The 17,086-nt window shown below is 46.1% G+C and overlaps 2 protein-coding genes across 2 annotated transcripts in view; one reads left to right on the top strand and one right to left on the bottom strand.

Moving 5' to 3' along the window:
* LOC132567100 (hippocampus abundant transcript 1 protein-like) overlaps positions 1-906 on the bottom strand; it is a 31,192-nt gene extending 30,286 nt beyond the window's left edge. The window contains exon 1 of the mRNA XM_060232717.1: positions 592-906. Within this exon, the coding sequence (XP_060088700.1) occupies positions 592-675 (84 nt within the window). The 5' untranslated portion in view covers positions 676-906. The remainder of the gene's footprint in view (positions 1-591) is intronic.
* Positions 674-16,867, top strand: CIMAP1D (CIMAP1 family member D). The gene is made up of 6 exons (XM_060233096.1): positions 674-1,018; positions 3,814-3,884; positions 5,529-5,719; positions 8,230-8,340; positions 8,647-8,760; positions 16,320-16,867. The coding sequence occupies exons 1-6, from the start codon at positions 674-676 to the stop codon at positions 16,802-16,804; spliced, it is 1,317 nt and encodes a 438-aa protein (XP_060089079.1). The 3' UTR covers positions 16,805-16,867.
* The last annotated feature ends 219 nt before the right edge of the window (positions 16,868-17,086 follow it).

Raw genomic sequence — 17,086 nt, forward strand, 5'->3', positions numbered from 1 at the left:
AAGCACACTTCATCAGACTGCCCAACAGGGCCACCCCGCTTGGATCTATTTATTCAAGTAGATTCAGTTCACATTTGGGTTACAATCATAAGAAGAGAGAGGCCTAATCTAAAGAGCAGTTTTCCTCTGGCAACTGGCCAGGCAGCCCAGCATCACAGGTGTGGGAGTCTGAGGGCACTGCAACGACGGGAGAGACAGGTGTCTCCCTGGAAGGCCACCTGACAGGAGGGAGAGGAATCAGCAGGGGCGTCTCATTCGAGGAGGAGGCAGCACCTCTTGCATGCTGAGCCGCTCACTCGATAAAGCCTCCAACCGTGTGAACGCGGGGGCCATCCCGGAAGCACAGCCAAGGGCAGCCGCCGCTCTGCATGCATCCCCACCCCCGGGAGCAGCTGCCCTCCTCCTCCTCCATTCTGTCCTCACAACAGCCCTGTGAGGTAGGCTAGGCCGAGAGCGCGGCTGCCCAAAGATGACCCAGCCAGCGCAGGGAGCGAAGGCCGAATCTTCCCCGGCTCTGGCTCCACCGCGGAGGAGAAAGATACGACAGCCCGAGGCCGAAGCCTCCCCTCCCCTCGCCCGCCAGCCACTCACGCCGGCGCCATCGCGGATGACGGTCTTCTTGGCCAGGAGGACGCTGCGGTTGAGCCGCTTCTTCTTCTTCTTCTCGCCGGTCATGGCGCGGCCGCCCAGGCCCGCCCGCCGATACAGGCGTGGATCCTGCTGCGCGGCGGCCCCCGCCGAGGCTCCCCCATCCTCTTCCTTTTCCGCCGCCGCTCGCCGCCCTCTCACCGAATTGCTCTCCAGGCCGCCGCCATCGCGGACGACAACGCCGCCTCCCTCTTCCCGCCGCCCGTCAGCATCGCCTCAGAGCCGACGGAGATGGGTGCGCATGCGCGCGGTCTACACACACAAAAAAGCCCGCTTCCGCGGCTGCGCACGCAACCAAGCTAGTCCCTCCCACCCCTTTCGAAGCGACTTGCTTTTTTGTTACGCCGGCTCTCACAGATTGCGCGCGCAGGTGAGCTAGGCTTCGCTTGCGGGTTACCTACTCTACAGAGCGCTGCAAGGCTCAAGTCTTCTCCCTTCGTATTGTCCCGCCCATTCGCCTCCAGTCCTTCTTATCATGTCCGTTGCCAACCTCCAGGTGGAGGCTGCAGATATCCTGGAGTTTAGGGCTATTAGGTGTCCTTTTAAAAAAGTGTATATCCTCTTTTTTGGTGTCCGTCTATATTTGGGCTCTTTTCAAAAAACAGATAAAAATGTCCACTTTTGGGATTGGAAGGTTAGGAATATTCATTGTTAGTAGCCCGTGGCGCAGAGTGGTAAAACTGCAGTACTGCAATCCCAGCTCTCTGCTCACGACCTGAGTTTGATCCCGGCATCACCCGGAATCAGAAACAACTGGTGCTTGCACAGGGAACTATCTTTATCTTTTTTAGCAATGATCACAATCAGGATTTTTTCTGAGCAGGAACGCACAGGAATGCAATTTCGGCTGCCTTGGCATCAGGAAGTGCAGCCTAATATGCAAATAAGCTCGTGCTAGCCCTGTGTGAAACAATGGTAATGTCAGGGGGGTGTGGCCTAATATGCAAACGAATCTACAAAAAAGGCTCTGATTTCACAGCTTAAATAGGAGGGGTCTTTAAGATCATGTGTTTGAAGTAGTCCGTATGGATTCAGGCGGGTAGTTGTGTTGGTCTGCAGCAATAAAAGGTTCTAGTCCAGTGGCACCTTTAAGACAAACCAAGTTTAATTCTGGGTCTAAGCTTCTGTGTGCATGCAAGCTGATACCATAAGAATATAAGAGAAGCCATGTTGGATCAGGCCAATGGCCCATCCAGACCAACACTCTGTGTCACACAGTGGCCAAAAAAATTATATATATGGACCTCTGCTCCATATTTTTATCTAACCCCCTCTTGAAGCTGTCTATGCTTGTAGCCGCCACCACCTTCTGTGGCAGTGAATTCCACATGTTAATCACCCTTTGGGTGAAGAAGTACTTCCTTTTATCCGTTTTAACCCAACTGCTCAGCAATTTCATCAAATGCCCACGAGTTGTATTGTGAGAAAGGAAGAAAAGTACTTCTTTCTCTACTTTCTCCATCCCATGCATAATCTTGTAAACCTCTATCATGTCACCCCGCAGTCGACGTTTCTCCAAGCTAAAAAGCCCCAAGCATTTTAACCTTTCTTCATAGGGAAAGTGTTCCAACACTTTAATCATTCTAGTTGCCCTTTTCTGCACTTTTTCCAATGCTATAATATCCTTTTGGAGGTGCGGTGACCAGAATTGCACACAGTATTCCAAATGAGACCGCACTATCAATTTATACAGGGGCATTATGATACTGGCTGATTTGTTTTCAATTCCCAGCATGGCATTGGCCTTTTTTATTGCAATTGCACACTATCTTGACATTTTCAGTGAGTTATCTACCACGACCCCAAAATCTCTCTCTTGGTCAGTCTCTGCCAGTTCACACCCCATCAACTTGTATTTGTAGCTGGGATTCTTGGCCCCAATGTGCATTACTTTGCACTTGGCCACATTGAACCTCATCTGCCACGTTGACGCCCACTCACCCAGCCTCAACAGATCCCTTTGGAGTGTCTCACAATCCTCTCTGGTTCTCACCACCCTGAACAATTTAGTGTCATCTGCAAACTTGGCCACTTCACTGCTCACTCCCAACTCCAAATCATTTACCAAGAATTAAGCTTTGTTGGTCTTAAAGGTACCACTTGACTCAAACTTCAGTTGGGAAATATGCCTACTTTTTGCTTTTCAAAACATGGTGGCCTTACTGGAGTTACAACTGATCTGTAAAAAAAAAATGGCTGTTCAGGAAGGTGAACTGTGTGGCACTGTAGCCTGATAAGGGCCCTCTCTCCTTAAATGCCCCCTCCCCAAGGTCCACCCTCCAATCTTCAGGCTTTTCCCAACCAAAGAACCCCACCAGACATGGGGAGTCAATCAAAGCCGTGTTTGTGGTGGGCTAATTTTTCTTTTGGGGAATCTCGTTTCTCATCATGCCTTGAGAAGCAGGGGGAGGGCTGCCAGGTCCCTCCTGGATACCAGTGGGGGATAGAGCGTAGGGTTACCAGCTTCAGACTGGGAAATTCTTGGAGATTTGGGGATGGAGTCTGGAGTGCCATAGAGTCTACCCTTTGAAGAATCCATTTTCTCCCGTGGAGCTGATCTCTGTAGTCTGGAAATCAGCTGTAATTCCAGGAGACCCCCAGGTTCCACCGGAAGGCTGGCATCCCTGCTTCAAGTGGAGACCTTCTGGCTGCTCATAAAAACAACTCTCCCTCCGCTGTCTGAGTACAAATTCTGTTCCTCAAAATAAGTCTCACTGAGCTCAGTTCCTGAGGATGCTGGCCTGAGAATCAAGCACTGTGAATGCATGACATGGCCCTTAAAAAAAAAAAAATCACTAAGCAGAACCTGTGGAAATTCCTCATTTAGATTTGGGGTGGATGGATAAGCAAGGCCCCTTTGGCACATACCATAGCCTTTAGAATTGCTATTTGTCCCAAAATGAATAGTCCCTATCTGAATAGTTCCTATGACAAGTGCCGATCATAAATACACTAGAGATCTGACCTGGTGCCTCCCAGCACTTCAGCTTGTTTGATCCTGAACTGGAACCTTGGTGGTCACCATCCATAATCACATCTCAGTCGTTGTCAATGTGACATTGCAGCAACTGCAACAACTGCATAATATTATCTTAGACAGTCTTAATGCAAGATGGTGCTCCCTATTTTCATCTGTGAAAAACTCCCTTTCCCCTTTTCTGGTAGAAGGATTGTGCTAGACTGTATGACACAGAGAGAATTCCCTGGGACTCACCAAGCTGTGCAGAGGCCATCAGGTGCGTTGTCTGATTTGCCAAGTGCTTAAAACACTCTGGGGTTGCTTCAGCTTCAGCATCTGACCTTCTAGGAAACAGTCAAGGTTGGTTTCCCTTAGGACTGACTGGTCGGATCTTCTTGCAGTCCAAAACTCTCAAGAGTCTTCTCCAGCACCACATCTCTAAAGCATCTATTCTTCTGTGCTCGGCCTTCCTTATGGTCCAACTCTCACAGCCATACAGGCCATCTAGTCCAATACAGATCAGCCTAGATGAGCATCCCTGACAAGTGTTTGTCCAGCTGCTGCTTAAAGACTGCCAGTGAGGGGGGCTCACCACCTCCCTCAGTAGCTGATTCCAATGCTGAACAACTGGGACTGTAAAAGAGCCAGTTTGGTGTAGTGGTTAAGTGTGCGGACTCTTATCTGGGAGGACCGGGTTTGATTCCCCCACTCCTCCACTTGCACCTGCTGGAATGGCCTTGGGTCAGCCATAGCTCTGGCAGAGATTGTCCTTGAAGGGGCAGCTTCTGGGAGAGCCCTCTCAGCCCCACCCACTTCACAGGATGTCTGTTGTGGGGGAGTAAGGTAAAGGAGATTGTGAGCCGCTTTGAGACGCTGTCCTTGAAAGGGCAGCTGCTGTGAGAGCCCTCTCAAGCCCCACCCACCTCACAGGGTGTCTGTTGTGGGGGAGGAAGGTAAAGGAGACTGTAGGCCGCTCTGAGTCTCTGTCCTTGAAAGGGCAGCTGCTGTGAGAGCCCTCTCAGCCCCACCCATCTCACAGGGTGTCTGTTGTGGGGGAGGAAGGTAAAGGAGATTGTGAGCTGCTCTGAGACTCTGCCCTTGAAAGGGCAGCTTCAGTGAGAGCCCTCTCCAGCCCCACCCACCTCACAGGGTGTCTGTTGTGGGGGAGGAAGGTAAAGGACACTGTAGGCTGCTCTGAGTCTCTGTCCTTGAAAGGGCAGCTGCTGTGAGAGCCCTCTCCAGCCCCACCCACCTCACAGGGTGTCTGTTGTGGGGGAGGAAGGTAAAGGAGATTGTAGGCCGCTCTGAGTCTCTGTCCTTGAAAGGGCAGCTGCTGTGAGAGCCCTCTCCAGCCCCACCCAACTCACAGGGTGTCTGTTGTGGGGGAGGAAGGTAAAGGAGATTGTGAGCCGCTCTGAGACTCTTTGGAGTGGAGGGCGGGATATAAATCCAATATCTTCATCTTCTTCTTCTTCTAAAGAAGTTTCTCCTAATATTCAGCCAGTATCTTCCTGCCCTTAATTTAGACCCGTTATTGTGAGTCCTCTCCTCTGTTGCCAACAGGAACAGCTCCCTGTCTTCCTCTAAGCGACAGCCCTTCCGGTACTTAAAGAGGGTAATCAAAGTTTTATTCAAGGTATAAGCTTTCATATACAGACAGGCTGCCAAAGAGTTCTGCCACTGGACTCAAACTTTGTTCAGTTAAAAAAAGGGAGTCAGGCATGGCTGAGCATCCTTGTACAAGCATTCCTTTGGGTGAGTCACAGATCTAGCATAGATGTAACATAATGCCACAGTGTGTGCCTGTCATCCCCTGTGAAAGCGTCTAACTTCGTAGGCCTGCAACGGTGCCCTTGACACCATCAAGGTTCAGCAGAGCCGGCTGTCTTTTGCCTCTGGCCTTCCTTCTCCTCCATGCCAGCCCCCGCCGCTGCAAAGAGGAGAAGGAAGATACAGTTACAGAGAGGAAGCCTTCTGGCCCCCTGCTGCGCATCTGCTTTCGACATCTCCTTTGTACCCCCAGGATCACTCTCATACCAAGATACCTGCTCTTGGCTCATCAGCTTCGGAAGAGAAAACTCTTCTCCCTTGACGCAGAGCATTGCTTCCATCGTAAAATTTGTTTGCTTCTGACCAGCAGGGGCACTTACAGGGGTGGGGTGGATGGACAGGAGCAAGGGAGAATGACGGCCTCTGACAAAAGCCATTTGTAAGGCCTAAATTTCAGAGCTGATGCATTCAAGATGGAAGACTCAAGACTGAGAAAAACACCAGGGATTGCTGCTCAAGAGACCGGTATGGAAAAAAGCTCCCTTTGTTGTCATGGGGTAATTATGAAGCAAGGCTGCTGTTTTCAACTTGTTCTGCCTGGGGGCGGGGGGAGTCTCAGCTGTCAAGACCTCCTCACTAGCAGCAGATAAGCTTCTGGTAATGACAACTTGAATATCTGCTACTGATCATCTCCGGCGCAGCTTGTAGGTCCAAAACACAACTTTGGGCCCAGGGTTCAAACAGGAAAGTAAAGATGTATCAGAACCCAAATAGACTGGAAAAAATAAACAAGCTTGCCTTTAATTTGCAGCCCCACTGATTAGAATTTGCCCTCCTCACTTTATCCATTATTTCTTTAATTGATCTGCCTACCATTGAAGCTGTTGGCCCTTACAGTGAAGTTTGTTTCTTGCACAGATGAAGCTCCCAGCAGAGAAAGGCTCCGTTAGGTTGGAAGCTCGCCCGCTAGCTTGCCGTTTTCCTCCTCAAACACTCATTGTGGAGGCAAATGCACCCACCAGGGAGTCTCTCCCCCCACTTTCACTACCTGGGGAATGGCTGTTTTTGGCACGGGGCAGGGACTGGAGCAAAAAGACGCAGGCCTTCTCACTAGGATGTAATATTCCTGGTTTGTTGGGTACTTGGGAGGGTCCTTTGAAGCTTGGCTCAAAGGGTTCAACTTGTGCATGTGGGTTCAACGTATGGGTTCAACTTGTGCATGTGGAGAAGTGGACAAATGGCTTCAGGTGGTGGTAGCTGCATTAGGTGGTCATGATGACGGAGCCTCAAATGAGGCACAGAATGCGTCAGCACCATGGACAGTTCTGAGGACAGTATAAGAGTTGTTCCCAGGAGCCCTGGGCACCTTATTGCATCCAGTAGGCCTTGGTGATGAGTCCAAGTGCCAGGGGCCTAAAGAGAAGAAGAGTTGGTTTTATACTCCACTTTTCTCTACCATAAGGAGTCTCAAAGCAGCATCCAAACAAATTCCCTTTCTGTCACCACAATAGGCACCTTGTGAGGTAGGTGGGGCTGGGCGAGTTCTTGTCAGCTTGTATACATTGAAGTTTACTTTATGACCTGAATTGTTTATTTACTGCTAGCTAACTCCATACCTTTTGCCATACTAACCATAGTATTGTAGTGGAATGTGAAGGAGGGGGGAAGCCGACGTGCCAACAGGCTTTTTGAAGTGCAAAACATCTAGCCGGTTCCCAGGTGCCTAGCGGGAACAAGCAGAGACGAGCAAGGCCATTGCAGGGGAGGAGAAACTGCCATGTCGGTGGGAGATAACAGATAGGTGCCCTGGCTCTTCTCAAACAGAGAAGTCCCAGTTTTATTGTGGGAAGTGATTTAAACCCCTTACCCTTTGATCTGTTTCCATATATGCTCATGCTTGCACCCCTCTCGTTATTAGTATCAATGAACCTGCGTAGTGAAATGCATTGCTGTAATCAATAAAAGGAAACTTTGTTTTCAACAAAGCTAAGCCTGTTCATTGTTGGAACTTCAATGCCCCTTCGCTGACAGTTCTGAGAGAACTGGGACTGGCCCAAGATCACCCAGCAGGCTGCATGTGGAGGAGAAGCTGGCAATGCATCAACCCTGGCTCTCCAGATTACAGGCTGTTGCTCTTCCACATGACATCACTCTGGCTCTGATGCCCAGTTTTCATGCCTTGGTAGTTTCAGAATGGGCTTGATGACCTATCAAGGAAAAATGTATGGGGGCTTATAGAACACTGAGCAATTGTGGGGCAGTTTCCCACAGAGGCCATGGTTGCCTGGGAAAATGCTGTTTGCTACTTTGGAGTCAGGCAGCAGTTCTTCTCCAGGCCAGTTTGGCCAGGGAGCCTGGAGGGTTTTTTTTGGGGGGGGGGGGTTGCCTTCATCTGAGCATGGAGCAGAGGCCATGGTTGCCTGGGAAAATGCTGTTTGCTACTTTGGAGTCAGGCAGCAATTCTTCTCCAGGCCAGTTTGGCCAGGGAGCCTGGAGGGTTTTTGGGGTTTTTTTTTTTTTTGCCTTCTTCTGAGCATGGAGCAGGGGACACTGGGTGTGTGTGGGGAGGTATCTGTGAATTTCCTGCATTGTGCAAGGGGCTTGGACTAGATGACCTGGGAGACCCTTCCAACTCTAAGGCTGCATTATTCCTTCTTTACTGAGTCCCACAGCAACAGGTGGCCTTTCATCTGTGGGACTTTCCAATGGGATTTGTATCCAATGGAATGTCCCACCTTCAGAACATGGACTTCCTATAATCAGTCTCCTGGTCTATCTAGGGAGGGCAGGGCCAGGGGTACAAGAATGTTGAGGCAAAATGCTGCTTCTGAGATGCTGTTTTGTTGTGCCAGGCCCTGGTCCTGGGTGCTACAGCTTGCCTCCAACGGTCGGATTCATCAACCATGACTACACCCGCTTCACCAGTCCTGCCTGCTCCCTCCATCAGAGACTTCACAACAGCAGTAAGCTTTTAATATAAGGCTTTCTACCAAAGTTGAAAATTGCCAGACTTTTTCTGGGGGGGGGGGGGCGGTAGGGGGAGGTGTTCCCCTTTTGGGCATGACCAAACCCTTTCATCCATCAGGACTGCAGAGCCCCGAAGGCTGCGTGTTTCTTCCAAAGTGCAATAGATTTAGTTAGGCAGCACTCCACTCCACGCTGCTGTGAACTGGCACTTGGGCCCCTTGCTGCATGCAAACCCCCACTCTGCTCACGGTACCCGCAGCTCTGCATCAGGCTTACTATCTGGTGGTTCTGCTTGTTTACAGTACATTTGAAAGACTCAAGCCCTGGACCCTGTTACTATGTAGAACCTGAGATCACCCGCTTTGGCAGAGCCAAAGGCCCCTCGTTTTCAATGCTGGGGCGGCCCAAACCTCCAGGTAAGCACGAGGCGGAGATGGGACATTAAAATGTCTGTGAAAGAACAGCCAGAGGCATCAGTAATGGCATGCTGATGAATAAAAAGGCAAATCCCATGCTAGCGAAAGGGACTGAGAATAAAACAGGCTACCCCGGTCTTGTAGAGGGCAAGACTGGAAGCCAAGCAGGGTCAGCCCTGATTAGGACTGGAATGGGACCCAAGGATTCCTCCCAGGGTTGCTAAACAGAGGCAGGCAATGGCAAACTACCTCTGTGTCAGATGTACAAGGAAGAGAAGAAGACTCTGCGGGGGTGGGGGGCAGCAAGAAGACAATTAGGAAACGAGGTCAGCACCTTCTCTTCTGTTAAGTGCAAGGCTTTTTTTTGTAGCAGGAGCTCCTTTGCATATTAGGCCACACACCCCTGATGAATCCAATTCTCCAAGAACTTACAGGGCCTACTGTAAGCTCCAGGATGATTGGCTACATCAAAGGTGCGTGGCCTAATATGCAAAGGAGCTCCTGCTACAAAAAAAGCCCTGGTTAAGTGTCATTCCTTGTCTGTCTCCAGGTTGCTACTCTTAGAGCAGTTCTGCCCTTCTTCTTGGAAGTGCCGCGCTCAGTCCTACCCTCTCTCTTAGCTAGAGATGTAGAGAGTTAGAACCCTCTCTCTCTCCTATTTCCTATCGAGTAAGTTAATTCTCAAATAAACCTTTATCTACTCTTTAATTAGTCTGTGCCCCATTAATTACTTTGCCAACACTCTGAACATCTCCTGCCTTGAAAACTTTGCAGAGAGAGAGAGGGAGAATAAGACCTTGTAGAAGTCTCTTGGGCTGCCACATTTGCAATATTCTGATTGCTGAAAAGGATCCTAAAGAGCTGGAAAGAGCGGTTGCTGCAACCAAAATGATGATGGGGCTGAGCGGTCCGCCTTAGCAAGCAAGGCTTTTTTGTTTAGAAAAAGCAGGGCTTTTTTGTTTAGAAAAACTGGGCCAAAAGAGGATAAAATCAAGGTCTACAAAATTATGTGTAAAGCGAGTGGATAGAGAGAAACATTTCTCAATTTTCACATAAGACTGGCCATTGGTATTGCTTGTTTGGCAATAGATTCAAGACACAAAAAGGAAACTCTGCTTCATGTGATGATAGTTGACTAACGGAACTCACTGCCATTAGATGTAGTGATGGCCATTGGCTTAGATAGATTCAAAAGGGGGATGGACAACTTCATGGGAGGGTACCCCTTTACTGCTGGCTGTTAGCTATAATAGCTGAATGGAACCTCCAGGTTCAGAGGCAGATTGCCTGTGGTTGTCAGGTAATGGGAATCTTTCAGCACAGGAAGGATGTTACGCCAGTCCCAGAGATTAAGAATAGACACCAAAAAAAGCCAATGGTGCAAATGAGGAAGACTATTTTATTGGGTTTTTTGTGTTTTTTTTTTAAATTTTCAAAAACATTGCATTGAGCTTAATAAAAGCATATACAAGGCGATCAATGACTGTATCACCAATCTTTGAGAATAAGCAAAAACAATAAAATGATAATATACACAAAATAAAAACAAAACAACAAAACAAATACATAATTGGCAGCAGAATTAATAGATAACTATTTTGATCATATCCAGATTACATCAGATTAATAATATCATAGTATATACAAGGTATATGTGAACGCACTTGATCTACTGGGCCAAAAGAGAACTCAAGAAACGGAAGCCACTTGTACATCAGGGAATTGTTGTCTTCTGGGTCACTTGTACAACGTAAGCCGTCAGCTATCTTGTCCATTGCATAAACCGCCCAGATTTTTGCATATTGGATTTTAACCGAAGGAATATTGGGAGATTTCCAAAATTGAGCCAACACTATTTTAGCAGCAGTTAGTAAGAGAGATACCAGGGATTTGTTGAGTGACGTGATAGGAATACCTTTCCAGCAGTCTAACAATATGAGTTCCGATCTTAAGGGTAAACTGTAGCCCGTGATATCTTTGATTTTTGCTACAAACATTGCCCAAAAAGAATGCACCACCGGGCACGACCACCAACAATGAATGAACGTGCCCTCATCTCCACAATCTTTCCAACATTTGGAAGATTGATTATCGCAATGTGACTCAATCTCTGGGGTGTTAGGTACCACCTAAACAAATTTTTTTGTGTTTGCAATTGAATATTCAATGAATTTGAAGTGTACAAAGGGGAAGACCAGATTTGTTGCCAAACCTCCTCTTTAAAATTGATTAAGCCATCCCGTTGCCAAATTTCCTGGTAAGAAAGCAAATCAATGGTATCAATTTCAAGGAGTCCTTTATAAATAAATGAAATCAATGCCTTCCGCTTTAAAGAAGGTGAGAATAACAAATGTTCAAAAAAAGTGAGAGGACGATTGAAATTATATTTCTTTGAAAGTGATGTCCCTAAATTATTAGTTTGCATATATTCAAACCATGGGATTGCTTTCCCACCAGTTTTGTCTTCCAAGGATTTCTTATCAAGCATATTTCCATTGGACAAAATGTCCACAAACCGACATAAATTGGATTGTTTCCAAATTGGAAAAGACTTATATAAAAACCCAGGCTGAAACAAAGAAATATCTAGGAAGTGAGAAAGTGGAGACACTGGGGGGGCTAAAGAAAGGCGATGTTTGTCCCAAATCTGAAAAATAGCTTTAAGAAAAAGATTGGATGGGATATTTGGTGATCTGTTCTTCGGAGATTCTCATAATGTATAGTGAAACGATTTGTTGCCTAGATAAGTGTCTTCCAGAACCTTCCAATCTGGATACAAAGCAAAATCATAGTATCTGATAAGACCACCTAAAAAGGCAGCTTCATAAAATTTGTGTAAGTCAGGAAGAGCCAAGCCACCTGAGACATTAGAACGAATAAGGGTAGAATACCCTATTCTAGATAAGCCCTTATTCCAAATATATCTTAAGAATGAATGCCGCCAACCAGTGAATAAATCCTCAGAAATAAGAATAGGAATGGCTCGAAATAAAAACAAAAATTTGGGAAAAATAAGTTTTAATAATCTGAATTTTTTTGTTCTAGGGAATCATGGAAGAATTCTTATTCTTTTGCAGGTTAAGGATGTCTTTAATCAAAAGATGATGGTTGACCTTAAAAATATCACCCAATCTTAAAGGAATATTAATCCCCAAATATGTCCAAAACCTATCAATTTTTTTTAAGTGGTACTTAGAATAGATGGAATCTTGGAGAGCATCTGAAATTGTGATGGGATAAAGAATAGTTTTGGATGGGTTAGCAAGAAGGCCTGATATAGAAGAAAATACAGATAATAAATCAAAGATAGCAGGTAGAGAAGAGTCAGGTTTTGTTACCAAAAGCATTAAGTCATCAGCAAACAAAGACAACTTAATGGAATTCTTTTTAATAGGGATGCCTGCAATAGTAGTTTGCAAGAGGTTCAATTGCAATCGCAAAAAGCAGAGGAGACAAGGGACAACCTTGCCTAGTCCCTCTGGAGAGATAAAATTCTTCTGAATCTAAGTTATTAATATTCAGAATAGCTGAAGGCGACTCGTACAAGGATTGAATTATCTTGATGAAGTTCGGGCCAAAATCCATTTTCTGTAATAAAGTGATAAGGTAAGGAACTTCAACTGAGTCAAAGGCTTTTTCAAAATCAATGGATAAGATAAAAGAAGATTCTATATTGAATTTCCTGCAATATTGAATGATATTAAGGACCTTTCTAGTGTTGTCTGTTAACTCCCGATGTGGGATAAATCCCGATTGGTCAGGGTGAATATATTTCCCAATAAAAGTATTAAGCCTAGACACCAACGGTGCTGTGAAAATCTTATAATCACAATTAAGGAGCTATATCAGTCTATAAGAACCAGGATCCAACAAGTCCTTACCTTTCTTTGGAAGGACTATAATTTTTGCCTGTGACCAGGTGTCAGGAAAAGAGCCAGACTGTACAAACTGATTACAGGCATCAGCCAAGATGGGAGCTAGCACGACATTTAAAAAATTATAAAATTCTGGGATAAAGCCGTACTGGCCTGGAGATTTATTCGATTTCAAAGATTTAATAGTCTCCTGCATTTCAAGTGCTTTAAAAGGTTGGTCCAAAAAGGATTTAATCTCAGGAGAGATAGGTTTAAGGCTTGAATGGGAGTCTAGGAAAGACGATATAAGATCTGATGATGGGTGCCGAGAAGTATAAAGGGTTGAGTAATACTTTTTAAAGACTCTTACTATGTCTTTAGTTGAGTGCTTCAATAAACCAGATTTGGAATGAATAGAAGGTATAGTCATTGAGGATATATTTTTTTTTACCTTCCACGAGAGGAGTTTAAGGGATTGAGGAGTTCGAACCAGTATTTTTGCTTGACAAATGCCATTTGTTTTTGAATATTGGAGACTTCAATGGAGTCTAATTTTTTCCTTTCAATAAGAAGTTTTGAATAAATTTTTTTTGCTACTGAATTTCTTAAATTTTTCCTTCAGTTTAGTAATGTTGGCAACCAAATTAGAGCTAATCAGTTCCTTTCCTTTTTTATACGAAGAGGCAATAGCCAAAAATCTGCCATGAATGACAGCCTTAAAAGAGTCCCAACCTACATGTTGGGGGACACCACAGTCCGAATTGAACTGAAAAAATACTTTAATGTCTTTTTCAATAGAATCCATAACCGACTTCATAGAAAGAAGTTTACTATCCAGTCTCCAGTTAAAAGAAAATGTCCTATTAGTATTTCCTTACATAGAACCTTCCATCCATGCATGGTCAGACCAAATCATTGGGCCAATTTCTACTTTAGAAAAAAGGTTAGAAATGGAATCTGAAATTAGAAGAAAATCAATTCTGGAATAAGTTTGATGACGAGAGGAAAAAAAAGTGTAGCCCCTTTCAGTTGGATGCCTAATTCTCCAAATATCCGACAGATTGAAAAAACGAAAAACTTGAGCTAAGTCCTTATGACCATTCAAACCTTTAAGTTGAGAGCCTTTTTTGGCAGAGGAGAGTGAAGGACACATTTGAGATCTGTCTAAAGAAGGATTGACACTGCACTGGAAAATCAACTGAAAATGGGGAACGTTAAAATTCGGGGTCTCCCTGAGAATTCTGCCTCCCCCTCAGATGATCTTATCAGTGGCCCATTCATCTCATTTATAAAAATATTGTGCATCCTCCTGCGACACACTCGCCATATTAAAAGCAGAGTCTGCCGTCTCTGCCACCTTCTCCAAAGATGTTTTAAATTCCACCATTTGGGCAGATAAAGGCTGGATCATGGCAGAGATTTTATCTGTCATGTTTTGTTCAAGTTTTTGAAAGGCTTTGATTACCTCCGAATGAAATGAGGCTAGCTCATCTGTTGTGGTTTCCCCGCCTTCCGCCGCCATCTTTCCTGCTGGGAAGTTTGTCTTTCTCGAGGCTTTAGCCTTGGATTTTTTTGGGAAATAATCTTTTACAGAGTTCTTTGTGTTTCTTTTTGGTCTGGATTTTTGACCATCTGTTGTTCCCATACTACTTTAAGAAAAAAAAAGGAAGTGAAAGCAACGCTGGGCGCTTTAATGGGTGGGGTTAGTGGGGGTAAGTACGGAGCTCTGTTTTCAGGCGTCCATCTCCTCCGTGCGCGACGCCACACCGACTATTTTATTGTTCAGGTTAGCAATTCTCTACACATTTTGCCAAAAGGTTTTAGGGGAATCTGCCAGTCCTTCAATATTTTTACAGCAGGAATGCAAAATCACTGGCCCCAATGACTTTAGTGGCAGAGCAGAGATCTGAACACAAGTCTCCCTGGTTTATCTATCACATTTTTATGCCACCCTTCTCCAGGGAGCTCAGGATAGGTTATATGATTCCGCCCTTCCTCTGCTTTAATCTCACAAGAATCCTGTAAATTAGTTTAGGCTAAGCGAGAGAAGTTAATTGCTCTAAGACCACTCTATGAATGTCATGGAAAAGTGCACATTTGAACTAGGGGTGTGCTGAACTGAATGAAACCCCAAGTAACAGCTGAATCAGATTCTCTAATGTTATTCAGGGGCTGAATATCCTTTAAGTCTGACCTTGTTTTGCTGGGAAAGTTCTATAGTTGTCATTTGCTAAGCTGCACCTGAGGAGGCTGGGTCAGTGTTAAAGGATTTCCCACAGGTGTTTGTTCTGTAGGGCTGTGCAACTGCTTTGCGTGCAGAAAGTCCATGCCCCATCTCTGCTTCTTGGTTCTAGTGCATTCAATGCACTGGTTCTGTGTTGCAATCCCTGCAGAAAGTCTCCACTCCAATTTGTGAACCAGAGAAATTCTCTAATTTGAACTAAGGTCCTGTGGATTGCACTGCCACTGCGGCACTTGTTCTGCTGGGCACATAGCACTGTTATGCTCCTTGCAAGCAAGCACCCTCTCCACAGTTGACTTCCCACTGCAGAGTGGAAACAGTGACTGATTGCTTTTCCCCCCACCATAGGGGGAAAGAGCCAGTTTTGGGTGCCCTTTTTGAAACGTGGGGGTTCTGTGGGGGAGAGGCCCCTGCAGCTGCCCTGCAATTTTGGGGCCTCTCCCTCAAACTCCCTCCCCATTAGTTGCCTTTCATTATATCCCATTTTTCCATTAACTTCAATGGCCTATAGGGAATAATGGGGAGATGGGGGCACCCTTGTTGGGTGTCCTTAGAATTGGACCCCCTGGTCCAATCTTTTTGAAACTTGGTGGTTCTGCAGCTATCCTGCACGTGTGGAGTCTCTACCTCAAACCCTCTGCCCCCCAGCTGCCATTCATCATACCCTATTTTGCCACTGACTTCAATGGCCCATAGGTTATAATGGGGTGTATATTTGGGAATTGCCGAATATCTCCTGTATATTCGGGAATAGCTGAATCTGGTATTCAGGGATATTCATCTCTCCCTAATATTTTGCCCCTGAATAACCCCAAATCTGGATTTTACCAGATTTTTTTTTGCACATCCCTAATTTGAACCCTGGTCCTAGATCAAGGTCATGTTTGTCTGTAGCAACAGAAAAGAACCAGAGCCCAGGAGCTCCTTAGAGACTAACAATATTTGTGGCAGGGGATGAGTTTTCATTAGTCCTCGCTCGCTTTTTCAGATAGATCCAGATGGGTGGCCTTGTTAGTCTGTCTGGAGCAGGAGAAAAGAGTCAGAGTCCAGCAGCACCTTCCAGACTAACACAGTTTTGTAAGTCACTGCTCACTTTTTCAGATAGATCCAGATGGGTGGCCATGTTAGTCTGTCTGGAGCAGGAGAAAAGAGTCAGAGTCCAGCAGCACCTTCCAGACTAACACAGTTTTGTAAGTCACTGCTCACTTCTTCAGATAGATCAAGACTGGTGGCTGTGTTTGTCTGTAGCAGCAGAAAAGAGTCCAGGAGCACATTAAAGACTAATAAAATTTGTGACAGAGGACAAGATTTTGTGATTCACTGCAGTCACTTCTTCAGATACCACAGTCTCTGGTCCTAGTCTACCACTCTAACCACTACACCACATTGCCTTCATCTAACACTCTCCGTCGCCCCAGGGATTTAAAGAATTCAGGTTCAAGTGTGTTTGCATTTCCCCTTAGGTCTGCCATGGACTCCTGGGCCAGGTGCGTACAGCCCCGAAAGGGTCCCACCACCATCCCAACAAAGACCACCATTTTTCTCCATGGGTGCCCGCACGAAGTATCGCCTTGTGGATCACGTCCCTGCCCCCAACAGCTACACCCTTCCCATGCTCCTGGGCCCACGAATCCCTAGCAAGCCCTCCAGCCCCTGCTTCACTATCTCTGGCCGGATCAACAGAGGCAGCTATTCTGAAGACCTGGCCAAAACACCGGGCCCAGGAGGCTACAGCACCATTAACCCCAATGTTTATTTGTGCTGTTCACCAGCCTTCTCCATGCTGGGGAGACTCCGGAAGCCCATGAGCACCTTCCCCACCCCAGGGCCTGGGACACACAGCCCTGAAAAGGTAACAGCGCACTGGAAAAGATCCCCTTCTTACTCTCTTGGAGTTCGTCACTCAGAATACCTCATGCCGCTCATCATAGATGCTGCAGAATGGTAATGGAGGAGAACGTCTGGACCTAACTTCTAGTTACAACTTGTGAATCATCGTGCTATGTAACTCATGCACAGCAACCAGCCCATGAGTCAGTTACCTGACGTTTCCCCTTGCTTTTACTTCATAAAAATATAAAATGTGAGGTGGGAAGTGTTATTCAGCACCTGCTAGGCCACCGTGTGTATGTCATGGATCAGAAGATAACAAAGCCCACCATACCCTTCCAGCGTCCTCCTGGCCTTGAAGCCTCCATCTGAAACTGTGGAGTGGAGATGCAGGAGAATC

Source organism: Heteronotia binoei, chromosome 2, assembly GCF_032191835.1.
Source record: "Heteronotia binoei isolate CCM8104 ecotype False Entrance Well chromosome 2, APGP_CSIRO_Hbin_v1, whole genome shotgun sequence".
Classification (NCBI taxonomy): Eukaryota; Metazoa; Chordata; class Lepidosauria; order Squamata; family Gekkonidae; genus Heteronotia; species Heteronotia binoei.

Coding starts and splice junctions, on each gene's coding strand:
- CIMAP1D (XM_060233096.1), top strand. CDS start 674: ATGGCGCGGCCGCCCAGGCCCGCCCGCCGATACAGGCGTGGATCCTGC. Junction 1,019..3,813: donor CTCACAGATTGCGCGCGCAG/GTGAGCTAGGCT, acceptor CTTTTCTGGTAG/AAGGATTGTGCTAGACTGTA. Junction 3,885..5,528: donor AGCTGTGCAGAGGCCATCAG/GTGCGTTGTCTG, acceptor CCTCCATGCCAG/CCCCCGCCGCTGCAAAGAGG.